Here is an 18,070-nt window from a genome sequence, read left to right on the forward strand (position 1 = left end):
AATAGGACAGTGACAAGAATATTTGGTTTTGGGTTGCTATAGACAGACACACTGAGTATTTTCAGAAATGTTATTATTTAATTTTCAGATCTGCACTGAAACAAAAAGAAGATGAACTAGAATCAGTTAATAAAAGGTTTGATCACACAACAAGATAACATAAAGTTAATGTTCAATCTGTGCTGTGAGGAACATGATCTGTTATGTGTTTAACTCAGACTGGCTGAGACAGAAACTTCTCGTGAAAAGGAGATCCATAAAGTGAAGTAAGTTTTCCTCTTTTTTATTGACACTTTCCAAATTAATACATTGACAGTCAGAGGAAAATAGAGACAAAGATGCTGATGAGGTTAATTAGTAAAGAACATTGATAACCAATAATGGTTTTATATATCTGAAAGCAAATCTTTATTATGTGAAGTATAAAAGAATACTTGCATACAAATTTTCAGATTTTTACATTTTGATGAAGAGACTAACATTTCTAGTGCATTAACTGACATGTCTAATGCAAATATTTCTCCGTTTATAGATCTGACCTAAAACAGAAGGAAGAAGAACTGAAATCAGTCAATAAAAGGTATTTTCTTCTCACAAAAGCCTAAAATAACACTTTATAATATAACTTAAATCTGGGTGTTTCAGTTCATTTTACTGCAGGTGTTGGGAAGATTATTTATCTATTACTTCTTTACCACAGGTTGGAGTCACATGACAATGAGCTCCAGACAGTGAGGTATTTTTCTGTTTTTATACGGAACAATAACTAGAATATATGAGGTTTGGTTTCTGCAAACATTGAGGATTTTTAGAAATTATATTCTTTAATTTTCAGTTCTGAACTTAAACAGAAAGAAAATGAACTAGAATCAGTTAATAAAAGGTTTGATCACACAACAAGATAACATAATGTTCATGTTAAAACTGCTGTGAGGAACATGATCTGTTATGTGTTTAACTCAGACTGGCTGAGACAGAAACTTCTCATGAGAAGGAGATGCTGATGATGAGGTATTTCTCTTCATTAAGTGTTTAGATGAGACATTTAATAAATTATGATTACTGATTATAGAGTGAAAAAACAGAATTCATGGCTACATCACAACCTTAAACTCTAAAATATGTTTCTGCTGTTTCAACTGAAACCAGGGATAAAGAGGAAGAACTGAAATCAGTCAACCAAAGATATTTTTTCCACAGTCTGACATAAATAATTACACTGTAAATGTTGTAATCTGGAAATCTCATTTCTTCTGGAATTTTACTCCAAAATCTATAGAATTAATGCTTTTATCTGGTATCTTTGCCACAGACTGACTGAAACAACGACATCAGTAGAAAATGAGCTCCAACAACTGAAGTAAGTCCTGAGGTTTTAGTAGATTTTAACCAAATCACCTGGTTAAATAATAAAATATAGAGGAGGGTTTGGAGTGTCTACCTGAGACTGAGGTCCAAGAATTAAGGCTTGGTTCCACAGAACCACCACAGACTTGGACTTTTGTCATAGAGACGTTATTTTCTTTCTATTGCAGTATATTGGTCACTCTGCTTTATTTCACTTGGGTTTGACTTACAAAGACATGCAGTGTATAAAAGAACTGTATCATTTTGTTAAATGTTAATAATAAAGAAATCTTCCTACTTACCATTTGTCCTACGATGGACAAATAGTAGGACAATTTGTCCACAGTAGGACTATAGTTGGACAAATAGTAGCCCAGGATGTGTCTCTGTTGGTGATGGACAGCAGCTCCTCTCCCGACTGTATAACACTGGATGGATTAATGGATTTAGTATTTGTCTCAAAATAACAAGGAGAGTTTTTCACAGATGTTGTTCTTCATTCTTCAGATCTGAACTTAAACAGAAAGAAGAAAAACTGACATCAGTTTCTGGAAGGTACTCATCCGTGTTCATTGTAACATAACTTTTGAGTTTGCAAAGTTCATTTGATGGTGAATTAATTAGACGGACATTAGAAATATAGAAAACATTTTGTGCATACAGGTGTTTGATTTTCACTGGTATCATTTGATCTTTTTTAAGCATTAATTGAAACCAATGCTGATTGTGACCTGTTAAGACAATTTGATTGGACTTTGTGGACCAATCAGAGTTTTCCACTCTGTACTGAATGTAATTAAAAACAGTTTATGATACTGAATACTCTATTGTAAAGTATCACATAATTATTTCAGAAGTCTTGTTTGTTGAGAAGAAAGACTTAAAAAATAGTTTTCTAAATAGTTTTAAAAACTATTTAAAAATCAATTGAGAAATTGACAGTTTTTATAGCTGCATATCAAGACTTACTGTAAAGTTTTCTGTTTTTTGTTCACATTAAGTTAAACATTTTGCATCTTTATTGGTTTTACATCAGAATTTGTGTTACAAAGTAAACTTATCTATTCTATTTTTAACAGACTGGCTGAAACACAGACTGTTTATGAAAATGAGCTCCATGACATGAAGTTTGTATTTTTTAAGTCTTTTCTTGAAACAGAGATATAGAATATATTTACTTAACACATGTTGTAGAAACACAACTGTTAATATTAAAATGCCAAAAAAAAAGTCTTATGGAAATTTTTTTTAAATATTTAAACATATTGGAAGTTTTTCTCACTTTCAATCTTTCCAATCTACAGATCTGCTGTAAGAGAAAACGAACAACTAAAATCAGAGATTGAAAGGTTTGTTCACACATCAAGCTAACAGAACATGTTTCATCTTCAGGTATCAGGATGATGAGTGGAAAAGTTCATTTAACAGTTTGTTCTTTTAGAGATCATGAAAGAAGGTCAATAATTATAAGTTCTCTGATGTTCCTGATGAATCTGTTTATGAACATGATCTGTTATGTATTTTACTCAGACTGACTGAGACAGAGACTTCTTATAAAAATGAGCTCAGTAAAGTGAGGTAAGTTTAAAATTTGATGAAAACACTGAAAACATTTCTAGTGCATTAACTGACATGTCTAATGCAAATAATTTCTCTGTTTATAGATCTGACCTAAAACAGAAGGAAGAAGAACTAATATCAGTCAATAAAAGGTATTTTTCTCACAACAGCCTAAAATAATACATTACAATAAAACATAAATCTGGGTGTTTCAGTTCATTTTAATGCAGGTGTTGGAAAAATATTGATTATCTATTGCCTCTTTACGACAGGCTGGAGTCACATGACAATGAGATCCAGGAGATTAGGTATTTTCTGCATTTGAGTTTAGTTCAGACATAAAAACTGAATTTATGTCTACATCACAGCAATAAAACTATTTTAAGGAAAAAAAGAATCTAAAATTTATTTTTGCTGATTCCTCTGAATACAGGGAAAAGGAAAAAGAACTGGACTCAGCCAATCAAAGGTATTTTTCCCTCAGTCTGACATAAAACATTGCAGTTTAAATATTGTAATCTGAGAATCTCAGTTCACTCATCAGTATAGGATTTTATTTAAAAATATGTGAAATTAATTGTTTTGCTCAACGGACGGCGGAGGCCGGTGATGACAGGCGATTAAATTCTGTAACACAAGTAATTTTTTATCTTTTTAAAAATCTTTTTAAATCTTTTTCTTTTTTTTCCAAAGTCTCTTTCTCTTTCTTACTGTTTATTAAATGTCACATACTGTTCTTATTTTTTTTATTATGAAGAGCACCTTGAAATGCCTTGTTGCTGAAATGTGCTATACAAATAAAATTTGATTGATTGATTGATTGATTGATTGATTGATTGATTGATTGATTGATTGATTGTTCTGGTTTCTTTACAACAGACTGACTGAAACAAAGACATCAGTAGAAAATGAGCTCCAGCAAGTGAAGTAAGTACTGAGGTTTTAGTAGATTTTAACTCAATCACCTGGTTAAACAATGAAATATAGAGGAGGGTTGATGATCCTACATGAGCCTCAGGTCCAAGAAATGAGTCTTTATTTCACAGAATCATCTTGGTGTTTGACTTTTATCAGAGTTTTTGTCTTTTTTGTGTTTGTTACCCTGCCTTGTTTCAGTGGAGTTTGGGTCAAAGTAAACATGCTGAATAACAGAACACTGCAATTTTGTCAAAAGCCAAAATAAATAAATCATCCTATTCACTATTTTTCTCTAAATGAGAGATTTTCACACATCTTATTCTTCACTCCTCAGGTCTGAACTTAAACAAAAAGAAAATGAACTACAATCAATTAATAAAAGGTTTGTTCACACATCAAGCTAACAGAACATGTTTCATCTTCAGGTATCAGGATGATGAGTGGAAAAGTTCATTTAACAGTTTGTTTTTTTTAGAGATCATGAAAGAAGTTCAATGCATTATAAGTTCTCTGATGTTCCTGATGAAACTGTGTGACCTGTTACATCTTTTACTCAGACTGACTGCAGAAAAGACTGTTCATGAAAAGAAAATCCAAGAGATCAGGTATTTTGTCCATTTGTTTTTACATGACAGTGACTATAATATATTTTCTGATTATCTACTGTAAAAAATTAGTAATATCTATGTCACATCAAAGTTCCTTGGATGTCATATATATATTTTGGATTTTCCTGTTGAACACAGAAAAAAAGTAGAAGAACTGGAGTCAGTCAATAAAAGGTATTTTTCACACAATCTGAAACAAAACATTACAGTGTAAATATTATATTTCAGAGAAACTCAGAAATATCATCACTTCTGTAATTTGACTTCAGTATCCGTGTTATGATGGATTTTATATCAAGTTAACAGAACATGTTTCAGCTCCAGATGTCCAGATATTAAGTGGAAACGTTCTCCTAACTGTTTAGAGATCATGAAAGAAGTTCAGTGTAATGCAAGTTCTCTGATGAATCTGCTTATTAAGAAAATGATCTGTTATATATTTTACTCAGACTGACTGAGACGGAGACATCTTGTAAAAAAATGCTCCATAAAGTGAAGTAAGTCTTTCTTTTTTTAATCAGTCTCTCCCTAAGATAATGGTCTTAATTATTTTTTTACCAAATGTATATAAAAATAGATTGACAAAACTGACTTCTGCTATTATTTTAGAAAAATAACTATCACCCAGTCATATCAATAATTTCTGAAATGTTGAGGAGGTTTTGTGTTCCTATAGGATCCTTGGGTCCAACAATTCAGACTTATTAACACAGAACCACCTCAGACTTTGACTTTTGTTTGAGAAAAGTTATTGTCATTTTATTGTAATACATTGGTTATGCTGCCTTATTACATGTAGTTATGAAAGCACAATGAATTCTTTTAAATGCAAACAATAAATAAATCTTCCTACTTTCTATTTGTCTCAAAATAACAAGGAGAGTTTTTCACATATGTTATTCTTCACTCTTCAGGTCCGACTTTAAACAAAAAGAAGAAGAACTGATATCAGTGTCTGACAGGTACTTCTGAGTTTGTTCATTGGTGAATTAATTAGACAGACATGATAAATACAGAAAACATTGTATTTTCTGACTGTGTGTTTTACTGTGGCAGAGATGTCTGGTATCATTTTATTGTTTATGTTTTTAGCATTAATTGAAATCAATGTTGACTGAGTAAAGATAATGTGATTAGACTTTGTTGGCCAATCAGTCACACAGAGTTTTCCTCTCTGTACTAAACGTCATTAAAAACTGTTTATAGGTAGAAAGTTTATAGGGGAACTGTTGGGAATAAATATTTCTGTATGTTCCTCTATTTCTTTCAGCTGCTTGCTTGCTCGTGTATAGACAGATGCTTTTATATGCAAAGCTTAGGTTAAAGGAAGGAATTAGATAGACGCTAACAAAAGCAATCAGAAACTGTTGCTAGGAGCCATTTTGCTGTAGTCTCCCTTAAGGAGAACATGAAAATGGACCAGCGCTGCATTTTAGTCTTAATAAATGGAATTTATGAAATCAACTCATTGTCTGAAGTCGTCTTGGACCTCAGACATTACAGACCTGGAGAAAGGATCATCTCCACATACTGAATACTATATAATAATGTTGTAAAGTGTCACATAATTTCTTCAAAAAGTTACAAGTTTGTCATAAGAGAAGAAAAGAAAGGTTTGTTGTTTAGAAAGAAAACAATGGTTTTGTGTGGTTTACACAAAAGTATTTAAAAAGCAATTGAAATATTTAGCATTTGTTTATGGTTGCATGCCCAGGTTTACGTTAAAGTTTTCTGATTTGCTATTTACATTAAGTTAAACATTTTTGCATCTTCACCACAGAATCTGTGTTACAAAGTAAATATATCTATTCTTTTTTAACACAGACTGGCTGAAAAACAGACTGTTTATGAAAATGAGCTCCATGAGATGAAGTTTGTATTTTTTATGTCTTCTCTTAAAACAGTGATTGACAATATATTTATGTTGTAGAAACACAGTTGCTCATTATTAAAATGTCCAAAAAAAGTCTTATGAAGTCATGAAATATTTTTTAAATATTTAACCATTTTGGAAGGTTTTCTCACTTTGCTTTCCAATCTACAGATCTGCTTTGATAGAAAACGAAAAACTAAAATCAGAGATTGAAAGGTTTGTTCACACAACAAACAGAACATGTTTCAGCTCCAGATATCCAGATATTACATGGAAAAGTTCTCCTAACAATTTGCTTCTTTAGAGATCATGAAAGAAGTTCAATGCATTGTGAGTTCTCTGATGTTCCTGCTGATACTGTGTTGTGAAAAACATGATCTGTTGTATCATTAACTCAGACTGAGTGGAGAAAAGAGTATTCATGAAAAGGAGATCCAAGAGATCAGGTATTTTCTACATTGGTTTTTACATTGGACATTAAAATGTAATTACTGATCATAAATGTTAGAAACATTACTGATGTCTACATCACATCAAAGCTCATGTGATTTACTAGAATCCATAAATATATTTTTCACATTTAATTTGAAAACAGGAAAAAGGAAGACGGAGTTAAATCAGCCAATCAAAGGTATTGATCCCATAATCAGAAAAAAGATATTACATTATAATATTGCAATCTGAGAATCTCAGTTCACTCATTAGTTTGGGGAATTTCTCCAAAATACGAGTAATTAAAGGTTTAATTGTTATGTTTATCACAGATTGGCTGAAACAAATACATCTCTTGGAAATGAGCTCCATCAAATGAGGCAAGTCCAGAGTTTTTATCTAACCCACTTACAGAAATATGGAGGAGGGTTTGAAGTTCCTCCGGTTCTAGAATTTAGTCTCTTGTGGTTATATATGGGTTACTCTTTAACTTTGTAATTATTTTAAATGCCATTATGAATCAATTAGCTTGTTTACTATTTGTCTCAAAATATTAAACTTTTTTTTTAACAATTTATTCTTGATTATTCAGATCTGAAGTTAAACAAAAAGAAAATGAACTACAATCAATTAATAAAAGGTTTGTTCACACAACAAGCTAACAGAATATTTTTCAGCTCCAGATTAAAATGTTCATCTACCAGTTTGTTTGTTTAGAGATCATCAAAGTTCAGTGTGTTGTAAATTATCTGTTGTTCCTGTTGAATCTGTGACAGAACATGATCTGTTATGTCTGTAACTGACTGACTGAAACAAAGATTTCTCATGAAAAGGAAATCAGTTCATTGTTTATTTACATGAGACAATAATCCAATAAAATATTGATCCTGGACAGTTACAATTTACATGACCAAATAAAACAAAGAAGACTCAATGTTTTATTCAGAAGAACTTGAACAGCTTAAATTATAATACTGAGTTTTCAACATCAATTATCAGTTTCTTGGTAAATTTTTGGAAAAATGTTACTTTGAGATTTTATTGTAAATGTTATTGTACTGTGTTTTGCGAAGGATTGTTTTTGGATTGTTCACTTATATTAAATTCATTATTTATGTTCAACAGTTTGACAGACATGGAGAAAAAACTCATTGCGACAGAGTACGTAATATTCTGTTTCCCTTTTCAAAGTTTAAAAACTGTAACAGATGTAAAATGTACATCAGTTTAAGAGAGGATGTAGCATCCTGGATGCTACATTCAGGATGTTTCTCATCTAATCAGCATTATAATATCAGTCCCAACAGTAAAAATGATATCTGATTTTGTTACAACAGAACCTCTCTGAGACGAAAAGAGCAAGAATTCACTTCCTTCAAAAACAGGTACTTTAAATTTTTTTTTTTTAATATATATATATGGTTTACATTTATAAAATGCATTATTATTGGGACATTTGTAGATGAAAATGTAAAGGTCACACTTCTATTTTCTGTTGCAGGATGGCAGGACAGCTCTTTGTTTCCAAACCTGCTGCAGAAACTGATGACCTTCATAAGCAGAAATTAGAGGAAACAATGTAAGATTTATTTAGAAATTACACTGATTAGGGGATTTTGAGTAGTTTCCTTCTTTTACATATATATTTATCCCTTTGTCAAGCACTTGTATTTAGTGTAAATGAATATGTTCAGTTTATGCAAATGTGGGGAAGGAGCGAAAAATTAGAGTGATGGCAAAGAAAATGTTACAATTTGTAATGATACAAGATTTGGATTACTTAAAAAACAAAAACAAACAAGGAAAGTCTAATTTAGCAATTATACGGATGATTTTAATTGCTTTATTGCCAGTGATTAAGTTTCAATTGATTATAAAGATGTGAATAATTTTCAGCTCATTATTTTTTAAAGGGATGTAAAAAGTAGAGATGTGCCGATCAGGTTTTTTCCTGCTGATTCCGATCACCCATGAGGGCCGATCACCAATACCGATCATATAATTATTATTTTTTTTAGTCATAAGCACTACTGGTTACAATATGTGGAAAAGGGAACCATGAATTCTCCTTAATTTAGACAAACACTTGTTTTTAATAACTTTTTTCAAGAAAAAAATCAAAACAGTCATTGTGCAAATTGTACTGCTATCGTTAATTTTACAGACTGAAAACATATGAAGGCTCTGAAGAGGCTAAATAATGCGAAGAGTTAAAATAAAACCTCCCAACATTGCCAAAAAATTCAAGTATAAAACTTAACATCAAAAGGCAAAAACAGGTTCCATTACAATAAACAATCCAGAGTTACTGAATGAAAACTTCCTGTTAGCATGGCGGCTATCAGGATTTGAATTATTTTGCATGTTGGAATTTTTTTTAAAACCATATTTTCATTCATTTATAAATGTCATAACTATCACAGCTGTCACTTCAGTTTTCAGCTAACTAAATATTTAACTTATTACATATTTAATATAAAGCTGGTAAATTTGTAAATGAATGACAGATTCTACACAATCTTGATAGTGAAATATCACATTAACATGTAAATAATTTCATTATATAGACAAAAGAAAATGAAATGATTTTGCTAAAAGCACAGGCGGTCAGATGCCTTGAATATTTCAATATCAGTAATGTCAATAGAATAAATAACACTGGTTGAGCCCTACTACATTTACACTATTTTAACTCTTGTTGAAACTCATTTACTGTCGTAATTAACTTCTTGGTTTAGTGAACATTTTTATGTAAATCTGCCAGACGTATTAATCCTTTTTGAAATGTCACAGACTGAAATTTTTGCACACAATTTCCCTTTCTGTAGATCTGCTCTAAGAAACAAAGATGAAGAATTGAAATCATTGAATGAGAGGTAAAGTTCACACAACAAGGTTAAAGAAAATCATTCTGAGTGTCTCATTTAAACACTTTTGTAATTTTATGGCATAAACTGTCTTGTGAAGACTTAATAATTATTAATTATTATCAAATCTTTGCCACAGGCTGATCAAAACAAAGGCATCACATGAAAATGAACTTTATCATATGAGGTAATTGTTTTGTCTCCCCATCACATCATCACAATATTAGGGTTGAAGAGCCTTCAGCTTTTTTATATATATTATATTTTAAAAATTGGTTTATTTTTTCCCCTCACAGATCTGAACTGAAACAAAAAGAGGAAGAAATGAAAACCCTCAAACAGAGGTATGAGTCATGTAACAAGCTCAGCTGTCACATTTACATTCAGTTATGTCAAATCTGCATTATATGATCTAAATGTTGCAGATTAAACAGTGAGTCACAATTACTTAACTTAGACTTTAAAAAGTGTTCTTCCTGTCCTGCATGTTAATTAGGAAGTGATCTTTAAAGCTTCACTTGTAATCTACAGCACAAACAACTGGCTGTAGAAAGAAGATTTTAGCAGAGAATTAGTTTATTAATTAAAAAAAACATTCTCTAGCAGCATTCAGCAACCCAAATTAGTTTGGTTTTGATTACTTGAGCTAAACTCACCTGAAAAGGAATAAGATACAAAGATGTATCCTAAAGTATCACTTGTGAATCAGCATAATATAAATTAACTTGGTGACCTTCAGTCCTGCACATTCATGTAAATTATAAATATTTAATTTACTTAAAGGCTGCAGGAATCAGCAGATGTGAGCTCCAGCCCCCAGCGTTGTAACCCACAAGGATGTGAACACAAAGAAAGGTTTGATTTTTTAAATGAACCATAAAATACCATTAATAATCAGAGAACTGATTATTTTAAGAACATCCATCTTTTAACACAGTATGACTCAGATGGAGACGTTTTACAAAGGAAAGCTCAATGAGGCCCGGTGAGAAATTTTCTAATACTTTGTTTATCCAGTTGCCACATAATATTTAGCCTAATGATTTATATCTGCAGGTCTTCATTAAACTGTAAATATTAGATCAGTGTCTGATTATAACTGAACTCAAATTAAGTGTCCCTCAAATCTTCATTTTTCTCTCCACAGATCAGAAACAGCTAAAAAACAGAAAGAACTGAAATCAGTCAAAGACAGGTACATAAAGGTGAAACTTCATATTTATTGACCTGCTGCATAAATAACCAAACTAACTGTCTGACAGGCTGGCAGCTCAGGTAGCAGCTTCACTGAAAACAGGAGACACTGAGAGCATGAACAACCCGGTCAGTAAAACCAGACTGACTGAGATGTACGACAACCTGAAGCTGCTGCAGTGGCCAAAGGTCAAAGATCAGCTGAAGTCCAGGAAGATGAACCCAAAGGAGGCCAAAGATCTGATTCAGGTAGATCTGATCTCAGGAGGTTTACCTGCTGGGTTTAATGTCACTGTGGGTCTCATTTGATATTGAACCGATCTCTGTAGAAAACATTTGGAAATGCATCAGATGAAATGAAGAGAAGGAGGCAGCAGATAGAAAAAATGTTCCAACAGTCTGAGTCCAGCAGTGGACCGACTCCTCAGAAGGTAACTGGACTGTAGAACAGCTTTCTGCACAGAATCACTAAAGCAGCATGAGGAAGTGTGTGAGCAGCAGCTTCCTGTGTTCCAGGTTAAAGAGTACAGACAGCTAACAGTTCAGAACCTGCAGATGGCGCTGTTCCACACCAACAAAGAAGAACTTCTGAAGGTTTGTTTAGAGATGATCCAGTTAGGAAACCAAACAGAATGCAGACACAGTTAGAGCTTCAATGGAGCAATCGATGTGTAACATTGAACCTTTCCTTCTCAGACTGGTTTCCCAGAATGTTTAGATGAATTTCCAAAGGAAGTGAAGGAGGATCTCAGACCTCTGACCTCTGAATGCTACTGGCTGAGCTGCTTGATGGCTTTAAACAATCCTCCTCTTCAGCCGGACTGGAAGAACCATGTTCCTGGGTTTGACTCCTGGGATATTTTTCCTAGAGAAATCAAACCATCTGTCATGTAGAGGAAGCAGATGCAGCAAAGAGGAAAACAGATCCTGACATCACTTCCTGTTTCTTATTATATTGAGGGTAATTATTCATGTGGGGTTTCTTTTGTCTTCCTTTGTATCACAACAACATGAATGAAGAAACTAGAAAAGAATGAGGAATTATTTCTCATTTGAAGCTGGAGATCTTACAGGGAAACATAGATGCTATATTTAGACAATACTTGGAGTTATTTCTGTCTTTATTCTTTCTGGACTCTGAAAAAATCCAGTGAAGATCCTTAGAAAACATCCCGCTAATTTTATAAACTTTTTGATGCTTCATCTGCATTCATGGGTATTTTATGTAGGAGATGGAATCATCTTAAAACAAAGAAACCACCTAAACCTGAGCACAGTTGGCTTTTATTTTTAAGTAATAAAAATATGTAACTTTATATCTAGTGACAAAGCTTGGTTAGAGTAACAACCAATCACAACTCTCTCCCCCATTTGTTTCCAGTTTTATTTTTGGATTCAGCCATTGTTTCATGTAAACAGATTTAGATTCTAATAAAAATATACAGAATCAGAATCTCAAACATCATTTTACTTTTTTATTAAATTCCGGGCTTCATATATTTTCACATTGCATATTTCGCATATATTGTCCATTTGATGTCACAGTAGAGCAGGGATGCCCAAAGTCGATCCTGGAGAGCCAGCATCCTGAAGGTATTCTACTTCTCTACCTGGTGGTATTAACAACCTTCTCAGTATGTCAGTGTTCTTCCTAGGCCTCTAATGAGACATTATTTGATCCAGGTACGTTAAACCAGGGAGAGAACTAAAGCATGCAGGATGTTGGCCCTCAAGGACCGACTTTGGGGACCCCTGCAGTAGATCAACAAAACACCGTGGCGCTTCAGGTCATGAGTCAAACAGTTGGATTGAATGCCTCAGTGCTTCATGACGCTTCATCTCACCATCAATACTTACTATCTTTGAGAAGTTTCACAGATAGACCCCAGGAGGTATTCAGGGAGACTTTGAGGAGAGGAAAGGAGTAAAACTGAGCTCAGATAGTTCACACAGAAAGCTACACAGAGGTTCACAAGGAGGACTTGATATTACAACATGGGTTAACACTCACTGGGAACCAGCTCCTTATATCCAGGGTATGATGAGGCTTGAGGAGTTGCAGATGTTCAGCCACACCTGCAGGGAATCAGCTCGGAGTCCTGCAACTGGCTCACCCTGGCGCCCTCTAGTAGCTATCTGCTGAGAATATAGAGCCACAGAGAATTACAACTCACTTTCCTGACACTATTGCCATGAAAAGAAATGCACCTCCCACTAGTTCAATAATTTCATAAAGACTGTAGGAGCCATAAAATATTTTCTGTATCATGGTGTGGCCACTAGGTGTCACTGTGGTTCAACAAATATATGTGGGAACATTAGTGCAGGTGAGAAGTCAATAGATGGCAAAGCAATGATCCCTTCCTGGGTGTTTTCCTAACATAAGAAAATTATCTTATGTCATACCCTTCTAAGATAAGAGAGTAAACCGAAATGCACAGAGAACAGAACAAAATTCAATAAAAGGAATTAACTAATTTGGAAATACCTTTTTAAGATAATAAACCTGTAAATGATATGAAAAACAAACAAAAGAAAACTAAGACAAAAGTAATGAACAACCCAGAAGTGATAAGAATGGAAACAATTAGAAGACAAACACCAGTGGATAATAACAAAAAATTTTCACAGAATAATTATAGGACACTGAATGCCATTAAATCCAATGGAGATAAAAGACGGTCACAGAAGTTTGGGAATGAAGTTGTTTCTTAAGGTCTTATTTGTTTATTTGTTTATTTGCTTGTTTGTTTATGTTGAACATACAGAAAATAATATCAAGAACAAAAGAAATAAATCAAGAAAAAAACAGAAAAAACACAAAGAAATAAAAGTTAAAGCAAACTATGACCAAATGACATACAGATTTTTTTCTTTCCCTTCCTTCTCTTTCTCTCCTTTTAATATCTGTTCGAAAAGGAGCAGGTGGTGAATGTTGTCAACAGTTGAAACTTTAGCAAACATACGTCAGTTTGATGACTCTTCTTTATTACTGTGCTGTAAAACAAATTCCCCTCCAGGGAGTTTCTGGTTTGATTCACAGTGACTTCTCTGGAAACACAAAGTATAATAAAAACAGGAATACCAGAAACTGGATCAGCAGGTCCATCACACCCAGACACCAATGTTTCCTTCTCATCTTTGACAAACTCAGAGCTGAGATCAACTCTCCAGGTTCTGAATAAAATTAGATGTGATTAGATAGGAAAATATATTTAACTGCCATCTGAAAAAATGCACCACACCCAACCAAAGCAACTAATCAGAGCATGGAGGAGGATCTGAGTTTGTCAATCTACCAGGTGTTTGAGCTGCTGAATGTGATTATGCACAGCCATAAGAGCTATGCTAAATAGCCTTAGTATTCATGAGAGGCTCTGCTGAGGGGGGAGAAGCTGTTGTGTCGCAGGGACAATGGGGTTGGAGGGAGAACAGAAGAAATAAATAAAAAAAGACACAACTCAATTAAACTATATGTAAAACCTCAACAACATTAATGAACAAACCATAAATTATCAGAATGAAAACAAATGAAAAAGCAAAAAACACCAGCAGATCTCAGATCATAACAGTAAAACTGCCAGAATAATTATTGGATCGACTAAATATGAAATATGGCTGCAGAATTTGTGAACTGAAGGTTTTTCCCAGTGCCACACTGGGTGAAGGATGAAACATTTAACCTTTAGGAGACAAAGATCAGTTTGATGACTCTACTTCATCCATGTCCAGTAAAATACCATCCTCCCATCACGTGAGTTTCTGTTTTTATTCAGTGAATTCTTTGGAAATGAAAATAATGACAGAACACCAGTAACTGGATCAACAGGTTCAGCACTCACACACTGATGCTTGCCAAGATTTGTTTCAACTGAAGGAAATGGGAAAACTCTTTTTGTTACATTGATGCATGGCTGTAGAAAATACAGACTCTGTAGGTCACCAAATAAGAGTTCAAGTGATTAATGTTAATCAATTAGAAGCTTTTTTACAAATAATTTTGCTCTAAAAAATTCAGCGCAGATTAATAAGTTGTTGTTTTAACAACTACAGTCTCAACCCTCCAACAGTATCATCAGCAGCAAACCATCAACAGCAATACATCAGGGAAAACAGGCTACATTTGCTTTGCATTGTCTTTAAATGACAATATGGTATGATCGGATTCTACATGAGATTCTTGATTAATATCGGTGTTATCTTGTAAGATATCTTGCTCTATAAACCCCCTTTTTAACTCTGAGCACAGTTCTGATCCAGACTCTGACCCAGAACAAAAAGATAGTTTTAACCAGGCTAGCAAAAACTGGAAACCTCCTGAAAATGTTATTAAACCACCTTCAGCTTCAGTTGAACTGTAATAGTTAATTTTGCATGAAGAGTGCAGCAACATCCCATGATCTGCAGATTGAAGCTCATGGAGACACCTGCAGAAGGTGAGGAGAATAAATTCCTTTTAAAACATGTTTGTTACTAAAAGAGTGGGCAGCTCCATTAAATCTATGTACAATGACAGAATAACAGGTCAGTAGCAAATCCTGGAAAATATCCAGGAGATTTTATCTCCCAGATCTTCTGGTTCTGGTCTCCTTTGCATCCCCAGAACCAGAACCAAACGAGGAGAAGCAGCATTCAGCTTCTACGCACCACAAATTTGGAACAAATGTCCAGAAAACTGTAAAACAGCTGAAACACTGAGTGCCTTTAAATTTCAACTTAAAACCCTCCTGTTTAGAGTTGCTTATGGGTAAATTACGGGTTTTGATGTAGTCGATGTTTTTAATGTTTTTATCTTTACTTTGTATCTAGTTATTAACTTCTTTTTATTTCTCTTTCACACTGTCTATGTAAAGTCCCCCCGGAAAATGTCCCAGTTAAATGAATCTATATCTAGGGGTGTGAGAATCCTTGTTAAATGACATCTTAACTAAAAAGTGTGAGACGTTTAACTAAAGTCCTACGGGGTTTAGAGTCCCAGCTGACGGCGTTTCAACTAAAAACCTAGAGGTTGGAGTCCTTGTCAAACGGTGTTTTTGACTAAAGTCCCAGAGGGTTAGAGCCCCAGTTAAACAACATTTAACTGAAACTTAATTTTATTTTTTTTTATCTTTTTTTTCCTTTATAAACTTTTTCAAAATGTCTTTTTCTTTCTCACTGTTTATTCACTGTCACATGCTGTTTTTATTTTAATGATGCAAAGCACTTTGAAATGCCTTGCTGCTGAAATGTGCTATACAAATACAATTTGATTGATTGATTGATTGATTGATTGGTTGGTTGGTTGATTGATTGATTGATTGATTGATTGATTGATTGATTGATTGATTGATTGATTGATACTAGTATGCTCCTTCTTAGGGCCAAAGACTCTTAATAGTTTCTGTAAGGAGTTTGAATTATAAATATGGGAATTTCGTGGATTTGAATATATAGTATTCAAGAGGCTAGTCCATTATTGAAAGTAATTGGATGAACATTAAGATAATATCACTTTTACTATAACCACAAAATGTTTTTCTATCATCATTATATCTCAGAAGGTTTATAAAACAATTTCAGTTAAGAATTTTTTAACTGGCATTGCTGTACATCTTTTATCTGGTCATTTTGTGCAAGATTTAGCAACTAACATCAGAAAATTGCACAGAACAAGAATATTTTTTCCACTCTGATTGGCTCCTGTAAGCCCTACCGATTTTAAGTTGAATGTTCATTGCATTTTTCGTAGATGTCTGTAAAAATTATTTCTATTCCCAAGGCTTTTTTGTTCTCTGGAAAATTACTTTGGATGATAAATACAGAAACAAGCATAAAAATAAAAACATCAACAATAGTGATATTAATATTAATAAAAAAAATTAAATTCAGTGCAAAGTAGTCTACAGTTTGTTTGATGGGGGACAGTGAGGGACCTGGATAATGGATATGGCGGCGCTGCCCCAAAAAGGTTGAGAAACACTGTTTTAACTTATTAACCATAAATCTGATTTCTAAGACTTCTGGACTTCAACTAATCTTAAATAATTGTGAGATGTTTTCCCAGAAACTCATCCGCGATCACTATTTAACATAAAAGTAAAAAAAAAAAAAAAAAAAAAAGAGATAAAATACTTGGGTCTAGTGATAAAGAATAAATCATTGTCTGATATGGTCAATTTTTTGAACAACATTGACAAATACAAGTAGATTCTAATAAATGACTACAGAGGAACAGCTCAACCTTTGGTAGGATTCTATGGGATGAAGAGTCTCTCCAGATTTATCTTCTCGGCTTGTTTTCTTCCTGTATTGACCAAGTCGATTAAGGCTATTAATAAATAAAGTTTTAATTTTATTTCAAGGCATAAAAATGATCATATATACAAAGATGAGCTGACTAACCTGTAAAACTTATGAAGTAGGTGGAGGAAATGCAAGATACTTTGAAATTATAAATGGTATTTTTTTTTCTCTCTAGCTCTCGGTGAAGGTGGACTCTTTTTTCCTCTCCTCCCTTTCCTGCCCTGCTGGATCGGTTCTTCTGTTGTCTTTTACTCTTTTTTGGAGCCTTTCTTAGGACATCCTCCAAATCTACAAATTATGGATCTGGTTAACTGCCCAGCCAGCATACCCATGTGGGCCCCATATGGGAAAAAAGAGGGCTGCCAATATGGGCCCCAAATGGGTTTGTCCGCGGGTTCCATGGTGGCCCCACATGGGTTTGCCCAGGTAGATTTAAATGGGTGCTGACTGGGTTTTCAGTGGGGCCCAGATGCCTCATTCCAGTACCTCACCTAACCTGAAAGTGAATTACATTAATAGATATACAATCTTAATCAACAAATCAAAGTATTAAAATGCTTTAGCACAAAACCTGCATTAAAAAAAAAGAGATGAAAAATGTCTTTTGGTCAAGGTTTTTATTTGGTAATTTAAAATATTGTCAGTTTTTTTTAACTCGTCAATTATAAGAGCTTTATTAACACAGATCAAATGATGCCACAAGAAATGCACTGGTAAAAGAAATCTACAAAATTATTCATATGGCAGATTTGAAAATAACAGAAACTAGTTTAATATAACAAATGTATAAACATAGATCTATATGTAGATATATAATTATCTATATAACTAGATTTCTAGCTATGTAAATATATATTTATCTCTATATATATATAGCTCTATATATCTAGTTATATTTCTAAATAACTATATCTTATCTAGATAACTATGCATCTAGTTATGTAAATATGTATAGATACATAAATGTATATAGATCTATATCTAGATAT

General features: G+C 33.3%; 1 protein-coding gene across 1 annotated transcript in view; it reads left to right on the forward strand.

Moving 5' to 3' along the window:
• LOC103130826 (interaptin-like) overlaps window positions 1-11,769 on the forward strand; it is a 41,928-nt gene extending 30,159 nt beyond the window's left edge. Inside the window, exons 39-54 of the mRNA XM_016666201.1 lie at window positions 89-136; window positions 219-266; window positions 533-580; window positions 701-736; window positions 836-883; window positions 964-1,011; window positions 3,341-3,376; window positions 3,787-3,834; window positions 9,902-9,949; window positions 10,389-10,460; window positions 10,543-10,590; window positions 10,753-10,800; window positions 10,868-11,048; window positions 11,129-11,230; window positions 11,316-11,393; window positions 11,496-11,769. Coding sequence (XP_016521687.1) covers window positions 89-136; window positions 219-266; window positions 533-580; window positions 701-736; window positions 836-883; window positions 964-1,011; window positions 3,341-3,376; window positions 3,787-3,834; window positions 9,902-9,949; window positions 10,389-10,460; window positions 10,543-10,590; window positions 10,753-10,800; window positions 10,868-11,048; window positions 11,129-11,230; window positions 11,316-11,393; window positions 11,496-11,693 — 1,135 coding nt within the window. The 3' untranslated portion in view covers window positions 11,694-11,769. The remainder of the gene's footprint in view (window positions 1-88; window positions 137-218; window positions 267-532; window positions 581-700; window positions 737-835; window positions 884-963; window positions 1,012-3,340; window positions 3,377-3,786; window positions 3,835-9,901; window positions 9,950-10,388; window positions 10,461-10,542; window positions 10,591-10,752; window positions 10,801-10,867; window positions 11,049-11,128; window positions 11,231-11,315; window positions 11,394-11,495) is intronic.
• Window positions 11,770-18,070: the final 6,301 nt, after the last annotated feature.

This window comes from Poecilia formosa, unplaced genomic scaffold (genome assembly GCF_000485575.1).
Source record: "Poecilia formosa unplaced genomic scaffold, Poecilia_formosa-5.1.2 Scaffold680, whole genome shotgun sequence".
Lineage (NCBI taxonomy): Eukaryota > Metazoa > Chordata > Actinopteri > Cyprinodontiformes > Poeciliidae > Poecilia > Poecilia formosa.